At 38.3% G+C, this 21,101-nt stretch overlaps 1 protein-coding gene across 4 annotated transcripts in view; it reads left to right on the forward strand.

The window, feature by feature from the left end:
- Nucleotides 1-3,999: 3,999 nt before the first annotated feature.
- The window catches only part of pbx1b (pre-B-cell leukemia homeobox 1b), an 86,770-nt gene continuing 69,668 nt past the window's right edge, over nt 4,000-21,101 (forward strand). For all 4 annotated transcript variants that reach the window (XM_061240180.1, XM_061240182.1, XM_061240181.1 and 1 more), the window contains exons 1-2: nt 4,000-4,619; nt 6,479-6,552. In XM_061240180.1, the coding sequence (XP_061096164.1) occupies nt 4,432-4,619; nt 6,479-6,552 (262 nt within the window). In that variant the 5' untranslated portion in view covers nt 4,000-4,431. The remainder of the gene's footprint in view (nt 4,620-6,478; nt 6,553-21,101) is intronic.

Consider the following 21,101-nt stretch of genomic DNA (forward strand, 5'->3'; position numbering starts at 1 on the left):
GAGGATAGTTGACAAGAAAGGCAGAAGATTATGAATGCAGTTGCTTCGTTGAAATCCATCAGCAGCCATTCAGATTTTGTTCCCCTCACAAATGAAGTATTTATGAATCTCTAAGCACCTGCTCAAGATCAGGTCAAAACAAATATAATTTACTGGGGGATTTTACATTACACAATATCAACAATGCTGCCAACTAAATCAAATAAAAAAGAAAATGAATAAAAAAGAAAACAAATATTAACTCACTGACCATTTACCAGATTTTTGTACTACAAATACAGTTTCTATCAATTGGTCTACTGACACGAGTTAGGTGAGCTCATGTGAACTGAGTGCTGGGCTTGTAAAGTCCTCCCTGCTTGTTTTATTTTTTCAGTTGCCTGTAATGTACTACTTTATTGACATGAATTACTTGGGAAGATTACTTCATGCATGTATGCCCTGTTACACATACAGTATGCCTTATACAAATATACAATGCCCTCCATAATGTTTGGGGAAAAGACATATTTTATCCTTTTAGACTTGTAATGAAACAATTAATATGTGGTTGAAGTGCAAATGTGGTTATTGATTTATACAATCACATTTGGTTAAAGTGGTTGTTGCATCAGCAGTATGTTTGGGATCATTGTCTTTCAGTAGGATGAAGTGCCGTCCACTGAGTTTGGAGACATTTACTTGAACTTCAGTAAATGATATGTTTCTGTACACTTCAGACTTAATTCTGCTGCTGCTAATGGCAGTTAGTACATCATCAATGAAGATAAGTGAGCCAGTAGCTGTGGCAGACATGCATGCCCAAACCATAACACCCCCACCACCATGTTTCACAGATGAGGTGGTATGCTTTGGATCATGAGCAGTTCCTTTTAGCCTCTACATTTTGCTCTTATCATCACTATACAAATACAAATTAATATTGGTCTGTCCACAGGACCTTTCTTTGAGAACACTGCAGGCTCTTGTAGGTAATCTGGCCATCCTGCTTTTGCAGCTAGCTAGTGGATAGCATCATGCAGTGTAGCATATGTAGCCTACCAGGCTACCAGGTCACCAGTTCACCCTTTCTTCTTAATGATGTTCCAAACAGTTGCTTTTGGTAAGCCTAAGGTCTGGCCTATATCTCTGACAGTTTTTCTTAATTCTCAGCCTCATAATAGCTTCCTTGACTTTCATTTGCACAACTCAGGTCCTTATGTTGGCAAACGCCTATAACAGAAAAGGCTAAATACTGAAAGCTCTATGCATGCACTATGGAAGCAATTGAAAACAACTGACTAAACAACTGACTAAGCAAACATTATGGTGCCCTAAAATTAGGGGGCAATGTATGAAAAGTGCTGTAATTTCTACATAGTGAATCTGCAAATATGAAATTATGTATTTTGAAAAATGCAGTCCAGAGCCAAATTATATGTCTTTGTCCCAAAGGTTACAGCATTGTATGTCAACTGGAGTAAAAATATTGGAGTGAGGAGTGAAAAATGGTGGTGCGGGGAGCTGCATTATTTGCACTGCACCAAAAGCTCTGTAAAACAGGTTTATTTTATCAGAACCTCTTTTACAGAGGTTTTATGATTCATAAGTTTGCTTCTTTTTCAATAACTTGACTGATGTTATAAATTGATTTACCTTATTAAACAAAATTGAAGACCATTATACTGTAACACTCATTCATTCATTCATTGTTTTATCTCAAATGCAATGTGGAGTACTGGAGTACAAATTGTGTCACTCCTCAGATACTTTGAATTTAACCGAATATACAGTGGGCTCCAAAATTATTGGCAGAAAGTGCTGTAAACTAAAAAATAATACAATTATTGACATAAGCTTTATTTTCCAACATGCGTTAAATAGTGCACTCTATTAAAGATTCAGTCTTACTTGTTTCTGTGCGGATTTTGATGTATGCTTGGAGTCATTGTCCTAATGGACAATCTACCTACAAGCAAGACTCAGCTTCCTAGCAGAGGCAACCAGATTTTCTGCCAAGATTTCCTTGTACTCTGTTGCATTCATTGTGCCATTGATCTTAAAAAGTGATAATATGCCCTTGCATCCTTTTCCTGGCAAGTTTGCAACCATTCCATTAGTTTTACGCTTTTTTATTATTGCCCTTACAGTGGTATGTGTAACCATTTATGTATTATTTTGTACCCATTACCCGACTGCTTTGGCTTTGGCTTTTCCCATGCTGATGATTGACAAAGGAATTTTGCGTGCTTTTCACCAAATTGTTTATACTGTAGTGAAACAGGAAGTGATTGAATGACACAATATAGTTTCTTTAGACTGAGATTAACTAAATTAAAGCAAAATTGTATTTCCAATTTCACTTTGTTTGATTTTATTTACATTCATTGTTAGGGGTGCAAATCAGTTTTTAAAAAATTGACTACTAAATAAAAACCCTTTGAAACATGAGAGTAAATGTACTGAAATAAAAGTATATAGTTTTACCATATGTTTGAACATAAAATATCGCTCATTATCCAAGTAGTTTATTATATGCATCCTTTTTTCTCCATTTTTATTAAGGGTGGCAATAATTCTGGAGCCCACCGTATGGTATGTATGTGCAGTATGTATGTGTGTATGAATGATACACAGCATATGAGTGCATTATAACATTTTATAGCATATAAGAGAACATAGTGTATCTAGGACATTTGCTACTGCTGCATTTGCATATGCAGCTACTGAACTGCAAGCCTTTGTAATTTTAAGTGTCTCTGTACATTTAGCTCAACCATGCAAACCTGTGTGTAATGCAATCAATTGTTGCCATATGACTGCATTGCAAATAAAAGGAGAGTCATTCAGTGTTCATCTTTGGTAATCACTTGAGAAAGGTACCAGACTATGTACCAGGCCAACATGCAATATACCACTCTTACAGTGCACAAAAAAATAATAAACCTTGAAGAATTTACTCTTTGAGGATAATTTCTGGCTTGACATAGTACAGAGTCCACTCAAGACCCAAAATCTCTAAATGCCATTCAGATGACTTTCCTGAGTCTTGATGGAAAGGACATTGGTTGGGATGACCCTACTGAGCCTGAAGGGCTTTGTCCTGTCTGGACAAATAAGCAGGGCTTGCTGCATGGCTTGCTTACAACAGGTCACTAGCTCAAATTAAGAAAATTCAGATTCAGTCATCTGATACCTGAAAGAACAAGAGACAGGATGAATGCTGAAGAAAAATGGCTGTAATTTCTAAATGCTGGACCTGATATTGATGTGAATACCCTCAAAATTAAATCTAATGTTAACCTTATATTCATTGTTTAATTTAAAATCCAATGTGCTGGAGAGCACAGAACTAAAATAATAAAATTGGTTTCACTGTTCAAATACTTACGGACTGCACTGTGTGTACTGTAATATCAGACAGCTGAGATCTTGACATTTGCCATGTCATGAAATGAAAACGGACAGCTGGACAAACTGGAATTAAAACAAAATATAAACAATAATGCAATGCATAAAAGGTAACATGTTTCATTGAAATGACACCATTAAGTCTATAGGTGGATTATATTTGTATTAATCTCAAATTAAATATCTTATACATGTAATAACTTTAATAAATGGAGAGTAAAAGTCTATTGTTTTGATTGGGTTTATAAACCGCCCTAGAATAAATCTATATTTTGGCAGCAGTTGGGAAAATTAAATGGACTGCTTTAGGAAAATGGAGGTCTTCCTCTGGTCAGACTAGGATACAAGAGCAGACCTCTCGTGTCATGGACTATTATTTATTTCAAGTTCAGGTTCAATCCATCACTATGTTGCCACCCCTAACTGTCCCAGTGCTAACGCCACATCTTTAAGCTTATTACCGCGTCCCACCTTCGCTGTCTAATGATTGACGTTTCATAAGATGTACGGTGAGGCGGGGCTAAACTCTCTCTTTCTCCAATCATGTGTCGCGGGCGGAGTTTGGGCGTCATACTCTTGCTGTGTGTCAGTTGCCAGTCCTGAGCTAAACAAAAGCAGTAGGAAGAAACAAGGCAAATAATCTGTTCAGAGGGTGTTAAAAATCTGCCCCAGACGCATTCCAATCTCTGAGGGGAAAAGTTTGCATTCTCTGGAGGCCACGGTCACCGGTAATACGCAGGATTAGCATTCAGATCTAAAGTTGAACCTGCTTTTCTTTTCTTGCAGAGCCGGAGTGGTTAAGGGGCAGCATTTCAGATCATATTTCAGATTTCTCTCAGACAAGCTGGGAAGGCGCGAGAGAGGGCTTGTTTCTTTTCCTTTCCGTATCTATTCCCGAAGAGCACAGAGAGAACCAACGAAGGAGGGAGGGAGAGCGAGGGAGACAGTGAAACGGATAGAGCTCCAAAGGAATTTGCAAGGATATCCCTGTAGCCCGAAGGAAGCGTTTTTGAAGCGGAGGTGAGAGAAAAGAAGGCTGAGATGGACGAGCAGCCCCGGTTGATGCACTCTCACGCTGGAGTAGGGATGGCTGGACACCCCGGCCTGGCTCAACATATGCAGGATGGCACAGGAGGAACAGACGGAGATGGAAGAAAACAGGACATAGGAGACATTTTACAGCAAATAATGACCATAACAGACCAAAGTCTGGACGAGGCACAGGCCAGGTAAGGTGTCAGAACGATGCTCGCAATCTAGATACAGTGTAGCTACGACAAATGTTTGATAGTTACCTATCTCATGGGAGTAGATGGGTGGTGGATAATCAGATAACTTGGGTCTCTAAGATTACACTACGTCTTAGCTAGCGAGCTAATGATGGACCAAAATAATTAGCTGTGTCTGCCTAACTAGCTAGCTTGGAAGCTACGATCCAGCGTGCCAAACGCCCCCTAAACTGCAGTACAGACACTGTCAGTTTTGGTTAAAGATTCATGGAACTTTTCAAAATATATATTAAAAAAAATGCTTTGGCTTGGAATAATGTTGGTTTTTCTTCACATTTCTAGCTGGGTAGTTGTTAATGCAAATGCATGAATGTTTATTAAAACTGAACTATTTATTTAGCTGGCAAGAAGTAAACATAAATGAGCAGCACTATAGTGATATGGATGCAGTATATGATGATTCATTTTTCCATCTGATTTGTTTTCTATGGTTTTAGTAATTGAGCTCAATTGGTACTCAGTGTGGATTTGAGATCGAAAACATGCATTGTTTAATGACACATTAGATAATTATTTCGCTGGTTCAAAAACATTTCCGAATTGGGTGTTTCAAAGTTACAGCAAGTAGATTTTAGCTGCAGAAGCTTTAAAGTTTGTTACGAAAAATTATCCAAAAAGTATTGGGCTCAACATGGTTTATACCCCTGACAGTAAACTTCTTCAACAACATGCATTAAAGTGGCATTTTTGTGATTTTTCACTTCCGCATGTTCATAATCAGCCTATAACATAAAATAACATAAAATAACATATTCGAGGTGATACCATGTTTTCTGCAACAGTAGCATTAGGGCTGCCTAAGAAATGAAAGACCTGTGCTCACTGTGCACGGTGGTCAGACGTATTGTTGCACGTGCGTTATAACGCTGTGTTTACTGAAAACGCGGCCAAAATGTAGACGAACCTAAATAAATAATTCAAATGTGAATATAAATTGAAATACCATGAGTAAACATTTTCAAAAAAAAAGCGAAAAAAGCCGTTCTTTTGTGAACTTACTCAGTTAATGTAGCCGCGTAGGATTGTAATTTTTGCATCAACACTGCGCAATCAAAATTGCACATGGTATTCGTGTATTTAGCATGATGAATTAATAAGAAAATATAAAAAAGTTGCTAGTATATGTTGCTGTAAAACTGGCATTTTACAATGTGAGAAAAGCGCTTTACTGGGCCCACGTAAAACTCGTAGGGAAACAAATGCTGTGCGCATAATTTGTAATGTAAGCCACTGCTAAAACAAAATGAATATAGTCATACAGAATACAATACATCGTGTTGTTTTATAATATTTATGTCTGTTAGCTACGTATTCACGATACAAAAGTATGTACCTAACCGAATTTGAAATTATGTTTAAAGATTGGCTCGGTCTACTGCTGTAATGATCTGAATTATATTGGTTTTGTCTTTTCATAGAACCTAAGGTGAAGTGTGACAACGGATTTACATTTGCACTTCAATTTCAATTGTAGATAGATTTTTTTGGTAATACTCAATTTGTAATTGAATATATTGATATATATCTTGCTCATGGACTTTTATTTTTAATGACTTTAAGTTAATTGTAGCTTACGTGAAAAATGTTAAGGATTTTAAGATGTGATACGGATACTAAGTTATCTGTTGTTCGATCAAATCAAATGTATGATATGACATGTAAAATACTAAGTATTGTATGCTGCAAACCGTGACACCGCCTGCTGAAAAAAATGACTTTTATCAATGAGCTGATTTGCAGTTAATAGCCTATTTTCTTTTTATGCGTGTGTTAAAATGGACTTCCTTGCTTTATTTTAGGAAACACGCGTTGAATTGCCATAGAATGAAACCAGCTCTCTTCAACGTCTTGTGTGAAATTAAAGAAAAAACAGGTAAAGAAAAACCCTTTAAAATATTGAACTTGTAATAACAAAATGTGGATTCCTTATTTGAGGATGCAAACGTTATTGAAATTTTCGACTTCAGGTGCCACTTCTTGACATATAAGTTGCTTACAATACATAGCACCACATTAGATAAGAATGTGGAATAATTTCCTATATTTATTCAGTGGTCCCAGTTTTTCTATTATGAAGACATGTTTACTTGAATATTTATTGGAATGTTTTCTAATATATTATGTGTGCACTAGTTCTTGTATACAACAATGCTGCTAAATATTGTGTGTGTTTTTAATTAATAACCACAAACTTCACATGAAAACAATTAAATCTGCTTGGTGATTAAATGTGACCATTTAAAAGTAATTAGCGGTTAAATATGAACATGCAAAAGTGCTAGGTGGTTCTAATATATTGTAAGCACAAAGATGAGATTGACTGATATTGACTAAAACATCAGAGAGAAATGTCATCATTTATTATAGGGGGATAGTGGTTTGAAATTGACGCTGCAGTAATGGGATTTCAGCACCTCAGCACAGAGTTCAGAATGCATTACCACGTCCATTTTATGGTTTTCATATCTTTGTAGGCTTGAGACTAAAATAGAATATTTTTTTCGCGATTAGTTTTTTGAAATGTAAAATATTAAAATACCATAATAAAAAGTAATAATTGTAAGAATGAAATGCTATGCTGTATGTTTACTATTTGTTGAGAAGGAGTGCTTATTAGGAGTTTTTTGCCCTTTTTATCTTGTGGTGAGGGGTGATGTTTACTGAGTGTATTGAAGTGATGCGTTGTGGCTGTTTGGTATTTCTCAAGGATTTGGTGTCCTTCATTTTTCTTGACATGATGGTTCAGAAGGATTTTGTTTTTTTGCGTGTACACCTGAAGTTTGTGTATCTGGAAAGCGCAAAATTTACTTTCTATCCCTGCTGTTCACATTGGCTCAAGGAAGAGTGAATGACTTTTTCCCCTCTTTCGTCTTGTGCTGTGCATCCCTTTATTTGTTCAGTCTTAAAACCGGAAGGAACCTTATACTTAACTCAAAGTTGTGATTGACGACCAAATGAAATGCAAACTGTACGACTTCAATCTGAGGATGATAAAACGCAGAGGCTAAATTACAATGTGCAACATAGTGTTGTTTATTGTGCATGAGGGTTGTCAAAACTGCGTGGTCTGTCTCATTTGCATGTGTTGCATCCCTCAATTTGTGCGTTATGAGTGTCTGTGCGGCTGGTATAATGACACAGGCTTACTGACATTATGAAGAAGGCATAAGTCATCTTTCTAAACCATTTTATGATGACATTTTTGAAATTGGCACAGATGAAAGTCACCGCTACTGGGAGTGAGACAGTTTATTTTTTTTCCTTTCTTCTTTTCAAGACTGTTGAGGAGAGGCTCCCCTAAATGTAAATTTTTTAAGACACCGAGACATTACTTTTGATGCGGTATGTAATAAGTTTCCGTTTTATTTCAGTTATCACCAGTGAAATGTCAATGGAGGCAAGGAGGTGAAGGAATTTTGCCTTCTTAATTAGGCTTTAACTTTAATCTGCTGAGATTTCATTGCTGTTAACCCTGGAGCTGAGCCTAGTGCTTATTTTTCTGTGATGAGGTGGTGTTGGTTGGCTGTTTATTGAAGGCCTCCTCCCATAACCTACAGTGGATCAAGCTTGTCTCAAGAGAGTAGGGGACCTTTTGGCCTGTGGTTTTCTCTTCTTTTTTGTTGTTTAACTTGGGTTGTTTTTTTTGGAGGAGTGAAAGACTTATGCCTGGTGTTTTACTCCCTGGCGTTTGCCTGGGTTCATCCAAAGTTCGTATCCAGATGAAGAACAAAGTGACTCGGACCTTTTCCTGGCTTGCCTCTCTCCTTCTATTGGCAACAGAGTTAACGGACCACTTTAAGAAGGCTTCCTGTTTTTTTAATGAGTGCTGGGTTATGTGTTTGATCCATTTAACAAAAATCATAGGTTAAAAATGAAGACTTGCTTAGCTCAGAAATCCTTGTTTGAATTCAAAGTTTGAACGAGTTTTCAGTCGAATGCGTGCCTTCTAGTATTCTGGGGAGAGAAAGCTATTTACTTTGGCCTGGGCTGTGGAGGCCTACTTTGAGAAGGCTTTCCGTTGAGGTGTTCCTGCACTTGGTCACGTAAGATGAAAACACTGCAGGGAATCCCTATGATATACAGTACAAGTCGAGAAGCCCTGTCAAAGTTTTATTTTACAAGACAACTATATGCCTGCCATTATCTAAGGGGATGGCATTCATTTCCTAAAGCGGTAACATGTTGTATTGTCTTTTAGTAGGCTACTACAGTTGTGTCATCAAAGCCAATATTTTCTGTTTTCTCATCTTACTGGGGTATAAATCAGCCTAACCTGAGTAGATGTGCTTTCTGAGATGTTATTGTCGAATGGGATCCTTGCACAGTTTAGACGTATATACCCAACGAGCAGTTTATTAGGCATTTATTATGGTTATTTTTTCGACCTATTGGTCTTCTGCTGCTGTAGCCAATCCACTTAGAGGTTCAACGCGTTGTGTGTTCAGAGATGCTCTTCTGCATACCACTGTTGTAATGTGTGGTTATTTGCGTTACTGTCACCTTCCTGTCAGATTTGACCAGTCTGGCCCTTCTCCTCTGACGTCTCTCATTAACAATGTGTCCTTGCCCGCTGAACTGCTGCTCACAAAATGTTTTTTTTGTTTTTCGCACCATTATCTGCAAAATTTAGAGACTGTTGTGCATGACAATCGTTTGAGAAATACTTAAACCACCCTGTCTGGCACTATCATTCCACAGTCAGAGATCACATTTCTTCCCCATTCTGATATTTGGTCTGAAAAACAGCTGAACCCCTTGACCATGTCTGCATGTTTTTATGCATTTAGTAGCTGCCACATGATTGGCTGATGAAATATTTGCATTAACAAGCTGGCGTACAGGTCTACTTAATAAAGTGCTCACTAAGTGTATATAGTTTATATTTACATTTGGGGAAAAAACAAACATTGTATTGACCCTCACCATTTGACAGATTATGCCTCTAAGTAGCAGTACATCACATGACGAGGGTTGAAATGAGACACGTGACTGGGAGAATTTTCAAAATTTCATATAAAAATGGAATTGTAAGCTGCTGAAGCCTGGAAAAATCCCTTTTGTTGAGTAAACAATTACTTCTCTTTCTAGGCTGACTGCCAAAATTGTTATTTATAAAAAAGTAAAGGCAAGTTTCCTTTAAAAGAGGGCAGCGTCCTTATTTTTCTTGGCCTGTGATCACTGTGGTTGAAAACTGCCAAGTACCGGGTAGTCTGTGCATACTTCAGCGAGAGAGAGGTTTCTCAGAGCCTCTGTTTTTTTACACGGCCATTCAGCCTGTTGTAACGGACTGGTGAACATTGCCAGGATTAGTATCAGTAATGTGTGTACATCATGCCAACATTGCTAAGCTGCATGCCACTGAAATCTCCATGCTGTGTTTTAAGACATCAAATATGGATGAAAACGGCAGCATTTGACACGTTGTTGTTCAGGGGATTGCAAATGTACAGTGCGGGTTGAAAACTTGCCTGAATGTTGAAAGCGCCATGGATCTGAAAGATGAGCGTCAAATCTCATTCTGCGGTTTGCATACTGTCTTAATGAGTCAAATTGTTTTCCAGGCTAATATATAAAACTTGTAAAAAGAAAAATAATTTCCCTTGCAGTGTGTGTGTGTGTGTGTGTGTTTCATTTTTTCTATTTATTTTTTACTGTTTTATTTACGTTTATCATCATTCCTGTGTATGTTATAGCTATTTTATGGCAATGTATCTTGAATAGCTTTGTACAAACCATTCCATATTACAGAAAACATCTGCAAAAAGCCTGTTTGTTTGAGGGAAACATTATTTTGACATCCACCAGATAAAACTTATGTTGTAATAAAAGGTTTGAGATTAAAAAATGAGACAAGATGTTTCTCTTCTATTTGAAGCAGTGTATGGTCAATGTTTTGCGTTCTGATAAAGGCCAGGTAACCTCAGGTTAAATCTTTGTTACATTTCTAATTCCCACAGCTGTTATATATCCAAATGTCTTCTTTGGTCCTCCCCTTTTCCATGACTGTAACACAAAATAGCCCAAGGGTTAAATGTTTTCCATTATTAGTATTATTTTATGGCTGTATCTAAATTGTTACTGGCTATACAGCATGGGTAATGTAACTGTTCACGTGTAAATATTGCCAGTAGAAGCGCAGTGAAACTGCAAGTAAGCCTAATACAGTATAGCCGGACAACTTTACATTTAGAGTCAGCCTAACTTCTCATCTTTATTTTCTGCAGTCATATGCGACAAAAGACTTTGAGTAATAGGCATAGTTTTCCATACTAAAGAATTTCCCTCTCTGTGTTACTTGTTACATGTGTGTACTTGTTACTTTTATGCTTTAAATGTGATGTTCTTTCTTTAGATATACAGTGAGCTCCATGTGTCTTGGGTCTGTATTTGATTTTGCTCTGTATTGCACAATTCTAGATTTGCAATTAAACAAGTTACACGTGGTGATAATAAGTGCATATTCTTAGCCTTTTTTAAAGGGTATATTTATACATTTTGGTTTCACCATGTAGAAATCACAGCAATTTATATACACATTCTCCCCTTTCCGTGCACCATAATGTTTGGGACAAGTGGCTTCACAGGAGTTTCTGATTAGTCAGGTGTGTTCAATTGCTTCCTTAATATATGTGAGATTTTAGTATCTAGTCTTAATTCTAAGATATTGCTTGCCTTTGGAGTCTATTATTGGTGTTTCTCAATATCGGTTTTGCCAATGGACATCAAGGAAGCCATTATGAAAAAAGAAGAAAAAAGAGTCAGAGAGACGTATGCCAAACCTGAGCCATACCAAAATCAACAGTTTGGAAGGTCTTATGGACGAATGAGACCAAGATTGACTTGGTGGCGGGTAAAAGGAACTGCCCAGGAACAAAAGCACCTCCCTATTTATGAAACATGGTTTGGGCATGAATGGCTGTCACAGCTACAGGCTCATTTGTCTCCATTGATGATGTAAGCAGCAGAATTCTGAAGTATACTGAAGCATCTTATCTGCTCAAGTTCAACCAAATTCCACCAAACTCATTGGACGGCGCTTCATCCTACAGCAAGTCAATGATCCTAAATATACTGCTAAAGCAGCAAAGGTGTTTTTTAATGCCAAACACTGGAAAATTCTTGACTGGCCAAGTCATTCATCCCATCAGAATTCAAACGAACATGCGTTTCTTATGCTGAAGAAAAACGTAATGCAACTAACCCCATAATCAAGCAGGAGCTGAAGATTGCTGCAGTCCAAGCCTGGTAGAGCATAGGAATGTCTATTGGCCACAGATTTCTTGCAGTCACATTGATATATGACAAAGTATCGAACATGACTACTTTCTTTCGCATGATAATAATATGTCACAAACTTTATGGTGCCCTGAAATGGGGGGCTATGTATATAACTGCTGTAATTTATACATGGTGAAAGTGTATAAAAAATTATATCTTTTAAGCTGAAAATCTGTGCTTTAACCATGTGTGAATTGTTTAATTAAAAAATCTAAAACAGAACCAAATCACAAAAAATATGTATTTGTCCCTGAATTTAGAGCTCAAAGTATAATACACACACCTACATACATGCTCGCGCGCACACACACGTACGCACACACACTCGCGTACACTCGTGCACAAACACACACACACTATTGACATGCTGTAAAGGGTACTTTCTTTTAGTGGAGCTGAGTTGCACATTTTAATTTGGAATATGGACAATAATACCAACATATTATGCAAAATGTGTTAATAGTAGTAATAATAATATTAAGAAAATTTTTTTTTTTTTAGGAATCCAGTAGTTGAGGTATCCTGTAGATGTCTGCTTCTCTTTTAAAAGTAGTAAGTGATAAGTCATCCCTCTCCGGTAATATCGCGGCCTCCCTACACCGTGTAGACAGCAGCGATATTATTTTCCGCAGCAGGAGTGAAAATGGCTCAAAAATTCCCAGTGACATTTACTGTGCCGCGTGCCGTGCGAAATGGGTGCAAACTGCTACAGCGTGCTGTCTGGGCTTTTCCCGTTTTCTGAAGACCGAGCCAGTCTCTCCAGTTTTACATTGCCGCGGATGGATCCCCTGTGTATAGCGAAGGAGTCGCTCGCCAGCTTGTTTGTCAGAAAGGATACAGCCCGGTGTTACTAGCTCCACATATTCACTGCATCATCGTAACAGTCCTGAAAAACCATGAATCCGCCATTGTCTGCCACCCGTTTGACCCTGACTTTGTTTCCTGTTAAACACGCAGAATGGGTTTACTAGAAAATGGCAACTATGAAAAAGGTTTTTAAAAGTTATATTTGAAACAAATATTTGCGCATAACCGAGAAATATTGTTGTCAGATGCTACTGGGATTTTTCATGTTTTAAAAGCCTGATCCTGCTCTTAGTTACAATTTGTGTAGTGTGATTTATGATAGGACTGTAGTCTTAAGTGGACATGTATATCAGCTATGTCATTTGTGGACTAATTGTAATTTTTAAAACAACAATAATTTGACCCCTTTGTGCCAAAGGCTACATTTTTTTAATATATTTGTTTAATTTATAGAAATATTCTTCTCGTTCTGTTAAAATATGCATTCATAGGCTGTTCATAGCAACTGGACATTCGAAGGGTTCAATCACGAACAAAAATAAAAGTTAAATTAACACTTTTGTATCAGCTTTGCTCTGTATTCGATTTTGAAATCGCACCATGAGTTGGTGGAAGTTCCCATTTTGATATTCTTTGCGATGGTACAAAGTCACAGAATGTTGGTCGTTTTCCGGAGACGAGCGGGCGGAAGGCCTCACGGGGCCCGTGGCTGGTTTGTCCCCTGATGTATTGATATTGTCGATGTATCGATTATCCTCTGCGGCAAAGCGCGCGATGGACCGCACTGCTCCATCTCGCCCCCGTCACGGGAGCAGCTGACTGGATGAGCGGGACGCGTTGCCAAGTCTGAGCGGGCCTGAACTCATGACCCTCAGTGTGTATTTTTACTGGAGCATGCTGAGCTATATGAGGTAGAATACCGCACTGTATAAACAAGCACGACGGAGTGTGCGAAGGAGGAGGCACCTCTGTATCGCTCGTTTCTTTTTCTTTTCCCTCCCAAATGCTGCATTTCCTTTTTTCTCGCTTTCGTTTTAGCGCGCGTTCCGGTTTTCTTCAGACGGGAAAGGGACGCTGAGAGGTTTCGGGGGTTGGGGTTAATGACGAGGCGCGTAGGTGTGTGAGGTGTGTACGGAGTCTGTGTGGATCTGCGTGAGGTTGTGTGGCGCAAGTGTGGAAGTAGAAATGTCTGTCTTCCTGTTTGTGAGGGGATGAATTTTAATGCGTGTGTGTGTGTGTGTGCGTGTATGCATCTGTATGTAGGCCTATGCGTGTGTCACACACAGTGCTGTGAGATGTTCGCACATTTATGTGTAAGTGCCTTAAAGTGTGTAAGCTTGTTTGTACGCTTTACGCGTGTGCATTTGAGCTTGACTTAGCCGTACTGTGTGCATGAGCATGTCTGAGTGGAACCATTTTGGACAGAGAGGTTGGCACGTACAGGTTGCCTGGGTAGGTAAGGGAAGCCAGACATCAACTTAAGCATTTCTGGGTGTCAGGTTTCAGGCCTGCACTTTCTCCCCTGGAGTCTCCAGAAAGACTGGATCTCATCCATGGCCTGTACAAACTTTCCTTGACTTTTCAGATTGTAAAATATAAAATAGCTTTTTTGGATATACCCTTTTTCTAGAAATACAGAATTTCAGACCTAAATTGCATAAAATGTACTTTTGTTGTTACGAACATTATAGGCACGTCATGTTTAGTAGCTAGCCTTTATGTAGGCTGTTATTTAACTACAGTCACAAAATCTGTTCTTTTGTGACTGTACCGTTATGTGTTCGTGATTGCTAATAATGTGTTACATTTGAGATGTACTATATAGATTTAAATGGCTGTTAAGCAATAAAACACTGGAAATGTATGACGTCAATTAGTGTAGCTATTGGTTTTCCTTTTCTGAAGAGCGATTTTTTATTTTTATTTTTTTTAATCAAAAATAAGTTTGTGCTTCGGAACAATGGTATCGCCTCTTCTTTCCATAAAAAAGGCTGTGTCTTCACTGCTGCACCCACATCCATGTTATGTAACGTCTCAGACACCGACAGCACGTTTCCAAAAATACACTCACAGACAATGAGCTACAGAAAGATCGAACCTGGCAAGCTTAACTACATGTATTTTTAAATTTGCTTGTTTTGCTGTCCTCATGTTGCTTGGTTGTTTCTCTTTGGTTTAATCATCCTTCTCCTTGTGTAATGATACGTGCGGTTTTTGGCATTATATTAAGGCTCGGTTCAGCTGTTGTCTCAGTAAATTGGCCCTGTAGGAACGTAGTCCACACTTCTCTGTGTGCTACTGTTGGGTTAGCCAGGATACTAATTCTGTTAGGGTATGATCCGCATGGCTTGATCATTGACAGAAGAACCTTCTGCCTACATGTATACTGTTATTGTATTAAAACAGGGAAAAAGAGGAAGTAGATGAATGTCAATAAATATTTGTGTGTGTGTGAATATCTGTGTATGTTTGCCTTTTTTGTCGAGCTTTTGTAAGAAACAGAATAATTTTCAATGGGACTGATATTGGAAGGTTATTTTAAGGTTGGGGTGTATTGCAATGACATTAAAAAGGAAGTTGTTTAGTATTCCTTGGAAATTGTGGAAGTGTCATGAGGCACAGAAACGTATTCGTTCTCTAGAATGGTTGTACATGCCTTCCATATGAGTGGAAGGCTCTCTTGGTTTTAAAATATACTGTGGAAGTCCATTGTAACCAATGTTTGTGTTATGCACCACCCCCTCCCTATTCTGACTTTGAGTGACTTTTCCCTTCTGCGTGACTGCCCAGTTTGTGAAATTACTGTCATTTGCCTTGTTGACTTCCAACCGGAATGGTAGGAATCCCTTCAGGGACCAGGGCTGCCCAACCCTGGAGATACCTACCTTGCTGTAGGTTTCAGTTCAAGGGTTGGGCAGCACTCATGTAGACCATCCACTGAACCCCTCTAAAAAAAGGTAGAGCCTCGTAGTTTTACTTAGGATATACCATGGAATGATCCTGTAGATTTAAAAGCTCCCTTTGTCATCTACTTGCAGAGAAACTCACAATCCATCCATTGCTTTATCTCGGTATTTCTTTTCTCTGTCCAGTGGTGAAATTCAGAACATGCCACAAACTGTAAGATACAATACATCTTTCAGGTGAAATTCAGTCTACATTTGTCCTAGTACTTCTCAATCCTCTATGAATGGTTTAAATAATAATTAATAATTAATAATTAAATAATTAATAACAGAAATAAGTTTCTTATTTCGGTTATTACTTCACTGTACTTTCAATTTTGTTCCTTTCCCAGATTTTCTTCAGTATTAAGCTGCATTTTCATTTCAATGTGTCCCAATATGGCCCAGAAAGGTTATTGTGAATTTAGTTTGTTTTACTTATCGTGAGATTTCACAAGCACTCTGTGGTGTGCAAATACATACACTCATTGAGCACTTTATTAGGTAGACCTGTACACCAGCTTGTTAATACAAATATTTAATCAGCCAATCATGTCGCAGCAACTAAATGCATAAAAGCATGCAGACATGGTCAAGAGGTTCAGCCGTTTTTTCAGACCAAATGTCAGAATGTGGAAGAAATGTGATCTGTGACTTTGACCGTGGAATGATCGTTGATGCCAGACAGGGTGGTTTGAATATCTTTCTTCAAGTTTAGCTAACTACTTCAAATTAGCTTCATAGCTACTACCAGTGTTAGGCGTGAAACAATTGACCCCCACCCAATGAAATCGGAGGTGGCAGCAGTGCATGGCGGTGGGGGAAAACATGGTTACCATTTGCTTGTTTTGCCATATTTGAAAAGCAGAAATAAATGTGTGCCACAGTTAGATTCTAACCTGTGACCTGTGGTACAATGACACATGTCAGTTGCGATCACAACAAACAGCATTTAAGCTATGTTGAGGGCCAAAGGGCCTAAATGTATGAGATGTGAAAGTATAATATTGCCCATAACATGGATATTTACCATAAAGAGACATTCCGACAGGCCTAATTGTATAAATTATGACTTTTAAACTATATATGCTGGCAATATTATTGACTGCATGCATGGAACCATATTTCTTACTTTTGTATCCAAAATTAGAAATGGTTCGGGGACACTGTGCTTCAGTCTATAGCGTGGGCAGCACAGCTTGTTTATAAATACCTGTGCGGCCAGGTGCTTGGTTAGCCTTTCTGTACTGTTATCCCTTATCAGTCTGTAGCCCTCTATGCTTTCCCTGACTGAATACTGTGAATAAGCCATAAGGAGGGAGGGTTTTCAACTCTTCTTATTAACAAAAAATCTGATTGGAAAAGGGTTGCAGGGTTGTTTAGGATTGGAATCAGGATCAGTGTAAACATTTATTCAGTATTTGAAATTATCAGTATTATTATTTTTCTGTACCATAAAACAAACCTTTCATAGAGGATTGAGATACTATTTCAGGACTAGAGACAGTTGATGAAAGCATGTTGAATTATGAATGTATTACATTTTTAAATGAATTTGATGACAAACATCCTGATTAGCGATACAAACTGATGTTGAAAATGCATGTGACTCAAAATGGATTTGAAGGATTAGCTAATGTACCTGGAAGTCAACAGATATTGTGTACTGTGATTTGTGTGACTGATATTATGATTCAAGACTGTCCAAATGAATTGCCTTGCAAATAATCTGATCAACTGCAAAAGCAGACATATTTTTGCATGAACAGAGGTACAACTTTACTGAACTTCAGACCACTCTGGATGAGGCAAAAAATCAGTTGACAGGTCTAGCACTGTCCAGTGTCTCCAACTCCCTTTTGAGCGATCTGGATTTTAGTCTAGCACATGCCCTTACCTCTCCCCAAATCCAGTCAGTCTAGAGCAGGCATTGATGGAGATAGCAACAGCAGTTACAGCAACAGAGAAGGAACTAAAATAAAATATATATATGGTGAAACAATTACCAATAGTAGTTATTTGCCTTTAATTACAGTAGGATTTGCCAGTGAAATAGTCATTGGCTTTATGATTATTTAGATACTATTGTTGGTGTAGTGTGAATGCATTTGGCAGCTTTACCACACAGATGTACAATACAGTATCTACAGGGGTCGTTCTGATTCTGAACGAGGTGCCTATTCAAAGTGCATTGAGTTTGTGAATTGTCTTTCTGTACCATGACTGTGAATTAATCCCAATCCCTGTCTTTAATTCAACGGTTCCTATGGCAGAATTTATACAATAGTGGCTGTGGGCCAAACCTTTGACTTTTCTGTTACCTCGCTCCTATCTGATCCTGTTAACTTATCAAACTGACAATGGTTTATGTAGTTATGAAAGCTGGCATATTTCTCTTTCAAATTTTGAGACATTTGAAATATCGCTTTTTTGAGTAAAGTTGTTGTATAATCTCTTTTACTTTTCTTGTTTCAATTTTCTAACCTGTGGCTAACCTAGGCTTGGGTGGCTTCAGAAGAAATGTTATAAGATTTGTGGTGCAGAGGCTTTAAGTGTAAATCAGTGTCTTTTACCAGTATGAAGACTCTGTTTCAACTTGAAATGTACTTTTCACCTCGTTGTCATTATATAATTAGGCGTCAAGATTGCAGTTGAAAAACCACCCGGAGAACAATGGCCTCTTTCATAAATCTGTACCTGTAGAGTTCATTTCTGTCTTCAAGCAAATCCCTTGAATATGCTCTTGTTTATCGAAGAGTCGCGTGTCTTCTCACACAAAGCCTGTGACAGAACAAGCTTAACTTTTAGCTAGCAAATCAAAGTCTATGCAAAGGCTACCCATTATGCACAATTTCACTCTGAATAGGTCTCCATTGTTCCATAAATTAGCCGATTTTAGTGTCATTACCGTTTAATGCAAGTTAACATGCCCTTTTATTTTTTTACGATAGTATTTTCAGACATAATTCACTTTGTCCGAGTACATTGGTTTATATGCCTATATTGTGGGATTGGACATTTACTGTACAGTGTGCGTGTAGCATTCCAGCATTGCAGTTCTGTTGACTGTTTCTCTTTCCGGCCTGGCATTGTTATTTGAACAGCAGGGTTTTAAAGGGTTATAAAGTGGCCAAACTGGCTATTGTTTGTGGAAGGGTTACAGAATATAACAGAGGGATTTTCAATTAATAGCATTTTAAAAACAAAAGGATACTTATTTAAAAGACGGATAAAACAAGCCCGAGACTCTAAGATGAATAATATGTATAGCACGTGCTCACTTAAAAAAAGAGAAAAGAGAATACTTAAATTTAAAGAAATTTAAGTTTTAATTTCTTCAGTCCCCTGTGGAAGAGGTGGTCAACTGTAGGCTACATACTGTTATACTTGGAAATACATTTGGCTGCAATCTATTGTAGGTGGCCGGAGCGCATAGAAAAAAAGAACATTGAGCTTCGCATGCTATGCCTTGTGTTACTGTAAATCATTTTGTATTGTGTAACATTTTTTCATTGACAAAAACTTAAACAGGCTCAGCTGTTAAAACCAAGGCATACAAGCCCAAAGTCAGATTTTTCTTTATCAGTTATGTAAATGACTTCCAGACTGCAAGTAGAGAGATACACTAGGCCATTTGTTCCATTTTTGAGTGGAACAAATGAACAGTGAACTGTAACAGAAAACTCACACTATTCCATAACGGGGGAAAAAAAACAATATTTGAGCCAACGGTTTTCCAAAAAGAAATGAAGAAAAATGCCCTTTGCCCCGCAATTGTAAACTAAAGCATGACAAAATGTCTTTGAGAATGAGGAGTTGTATAGGCTAGTGTATACATCTTACAAACATTATAAATTTTGACTGGTGTCAAACACTACGGTTCCTCAAGAGAAGTACTCGCGTGGGGAGCAAGTTTTTTTTTTTTTTAAACCATCCCTCAACAAAAGCCCAATTTTTTAGCCTGTGTTTAAACAGTGTTAGGTTTCAGCCCTGGGGATGGCCCATTTATAAATATGACTAGCAGCATGATGTAATGTTATTTTTGAAGAGAGGAAAGCTGGTTTGTTACAGAGGTCAGCGGAATAAAGCTGGAATGTGCCGTAGATCTAATTTATAGAACAGAATGCATTGAGCCAAGAATCATATCAATACAATCAGATGTCCATTTCTGCTTGACAAAAGTCTGACAATATTCTGTTACTAAGCAGCTCTCTATAGGTATAGGCAAGAGTTTTCACTGTGGTGGGAATTTAGTGGAACCTGCAGATATGCAGGTCAGCTTAAACAGCTGAATCTGTAATGTTTTTGTCAGGAAAATGTAGCTGCAAATTACTGAAATGGGAAAAAAAAACCCAGGAGGAAATGATTTGGCACTCATACTCCACTTGTATTCTTGGGTGCAAAGTAACATCTTGGAGCTAACACATATTTTTGTCACATAAAGGAGCTGCCATTTTTGCTTAAAGGGCTTCTTTGTCACTTCAGTTAGACTGTCTTTTAAAGCCAGAAACACGGAATTCATTTAAAAAATAATGTAAACTAGCAGCCCGGAACAGTTTATTTTACATTGTATCAATACAGTTGATGTAAGTGTCCGCTCCAATAAAATATGCCGTTGTACAGGCCTACGTGCCCTTCCTGTTGATGTCTTCCAAAGATTGGAGGCTGAATGGTAATATTACTCTCTGTCGTGTGCGTTGAGCTTCGCCTTTGTTTATCCTGGGTTCTACATGCTGATGCAGCAGCAATTCCGAATACGCGACTGCATCTACAGCTGTTCCCCAATTGCGTCGCTTATTCAACTTCCGAGACGGGCTCAATTCTGTGGGTAAACCGAGAGTGTAGGCGGCGTCAGAAACGTCACCGTCAATGTTGTGCTTTTCTTCAGGTTTCAAGAAAACCCGCCGCCCCCCCTTCCGTTTAAAACCTAATTATTAACCCATATATTGGCAGCCAGACGGATACGCTTGAGTAGCCACATAATGCATTTTGTTCTCTGTTATTACCGGGCTTAAATTCTGAACTCGAGCACAATTAAGGCTCCTTATAAATTATGCAAGTGATCGCCGGCCTAATTGAGACATGTTAATCATATTTTAAGAGCTTAATTAAGGAAATATAACCGTGGTGTGATTTGGTAATTAACTGTGTCAACAAGTTTGGAGCGAAACGACCTGGCTGTGCCATGGAGGAGCCCTGTTCCCCTCGTTCTAAAACTTCTAAACGTTTTAAAACGTTTTAAAAACCGTGCGGTATATTCGCCGTCCCAAAAATGGAACGTCTCACCTTTCACACGACCTGGCTTTGTAGGCACGGTTACGCAGGACGTGAAGGAATCTTTCTCTCTCTGGTGCGCTAACGCTCCAGCTTCTCGGCTGCGGGCCTGTATTAA

This window comes from Conger conger, chromosome 4 (genome assembly GCF_963514075.1).
Source record: "Conger conger chromosome 4, fConCon1.1, whole genome shotgun sequence".
In the NCBI taxonomy this organism is placed as follows: Eukaryota; Metazoa; Chordata; class Actinopteri; order Anguilliformes; family Congridae; genus Conger; species Conger conger.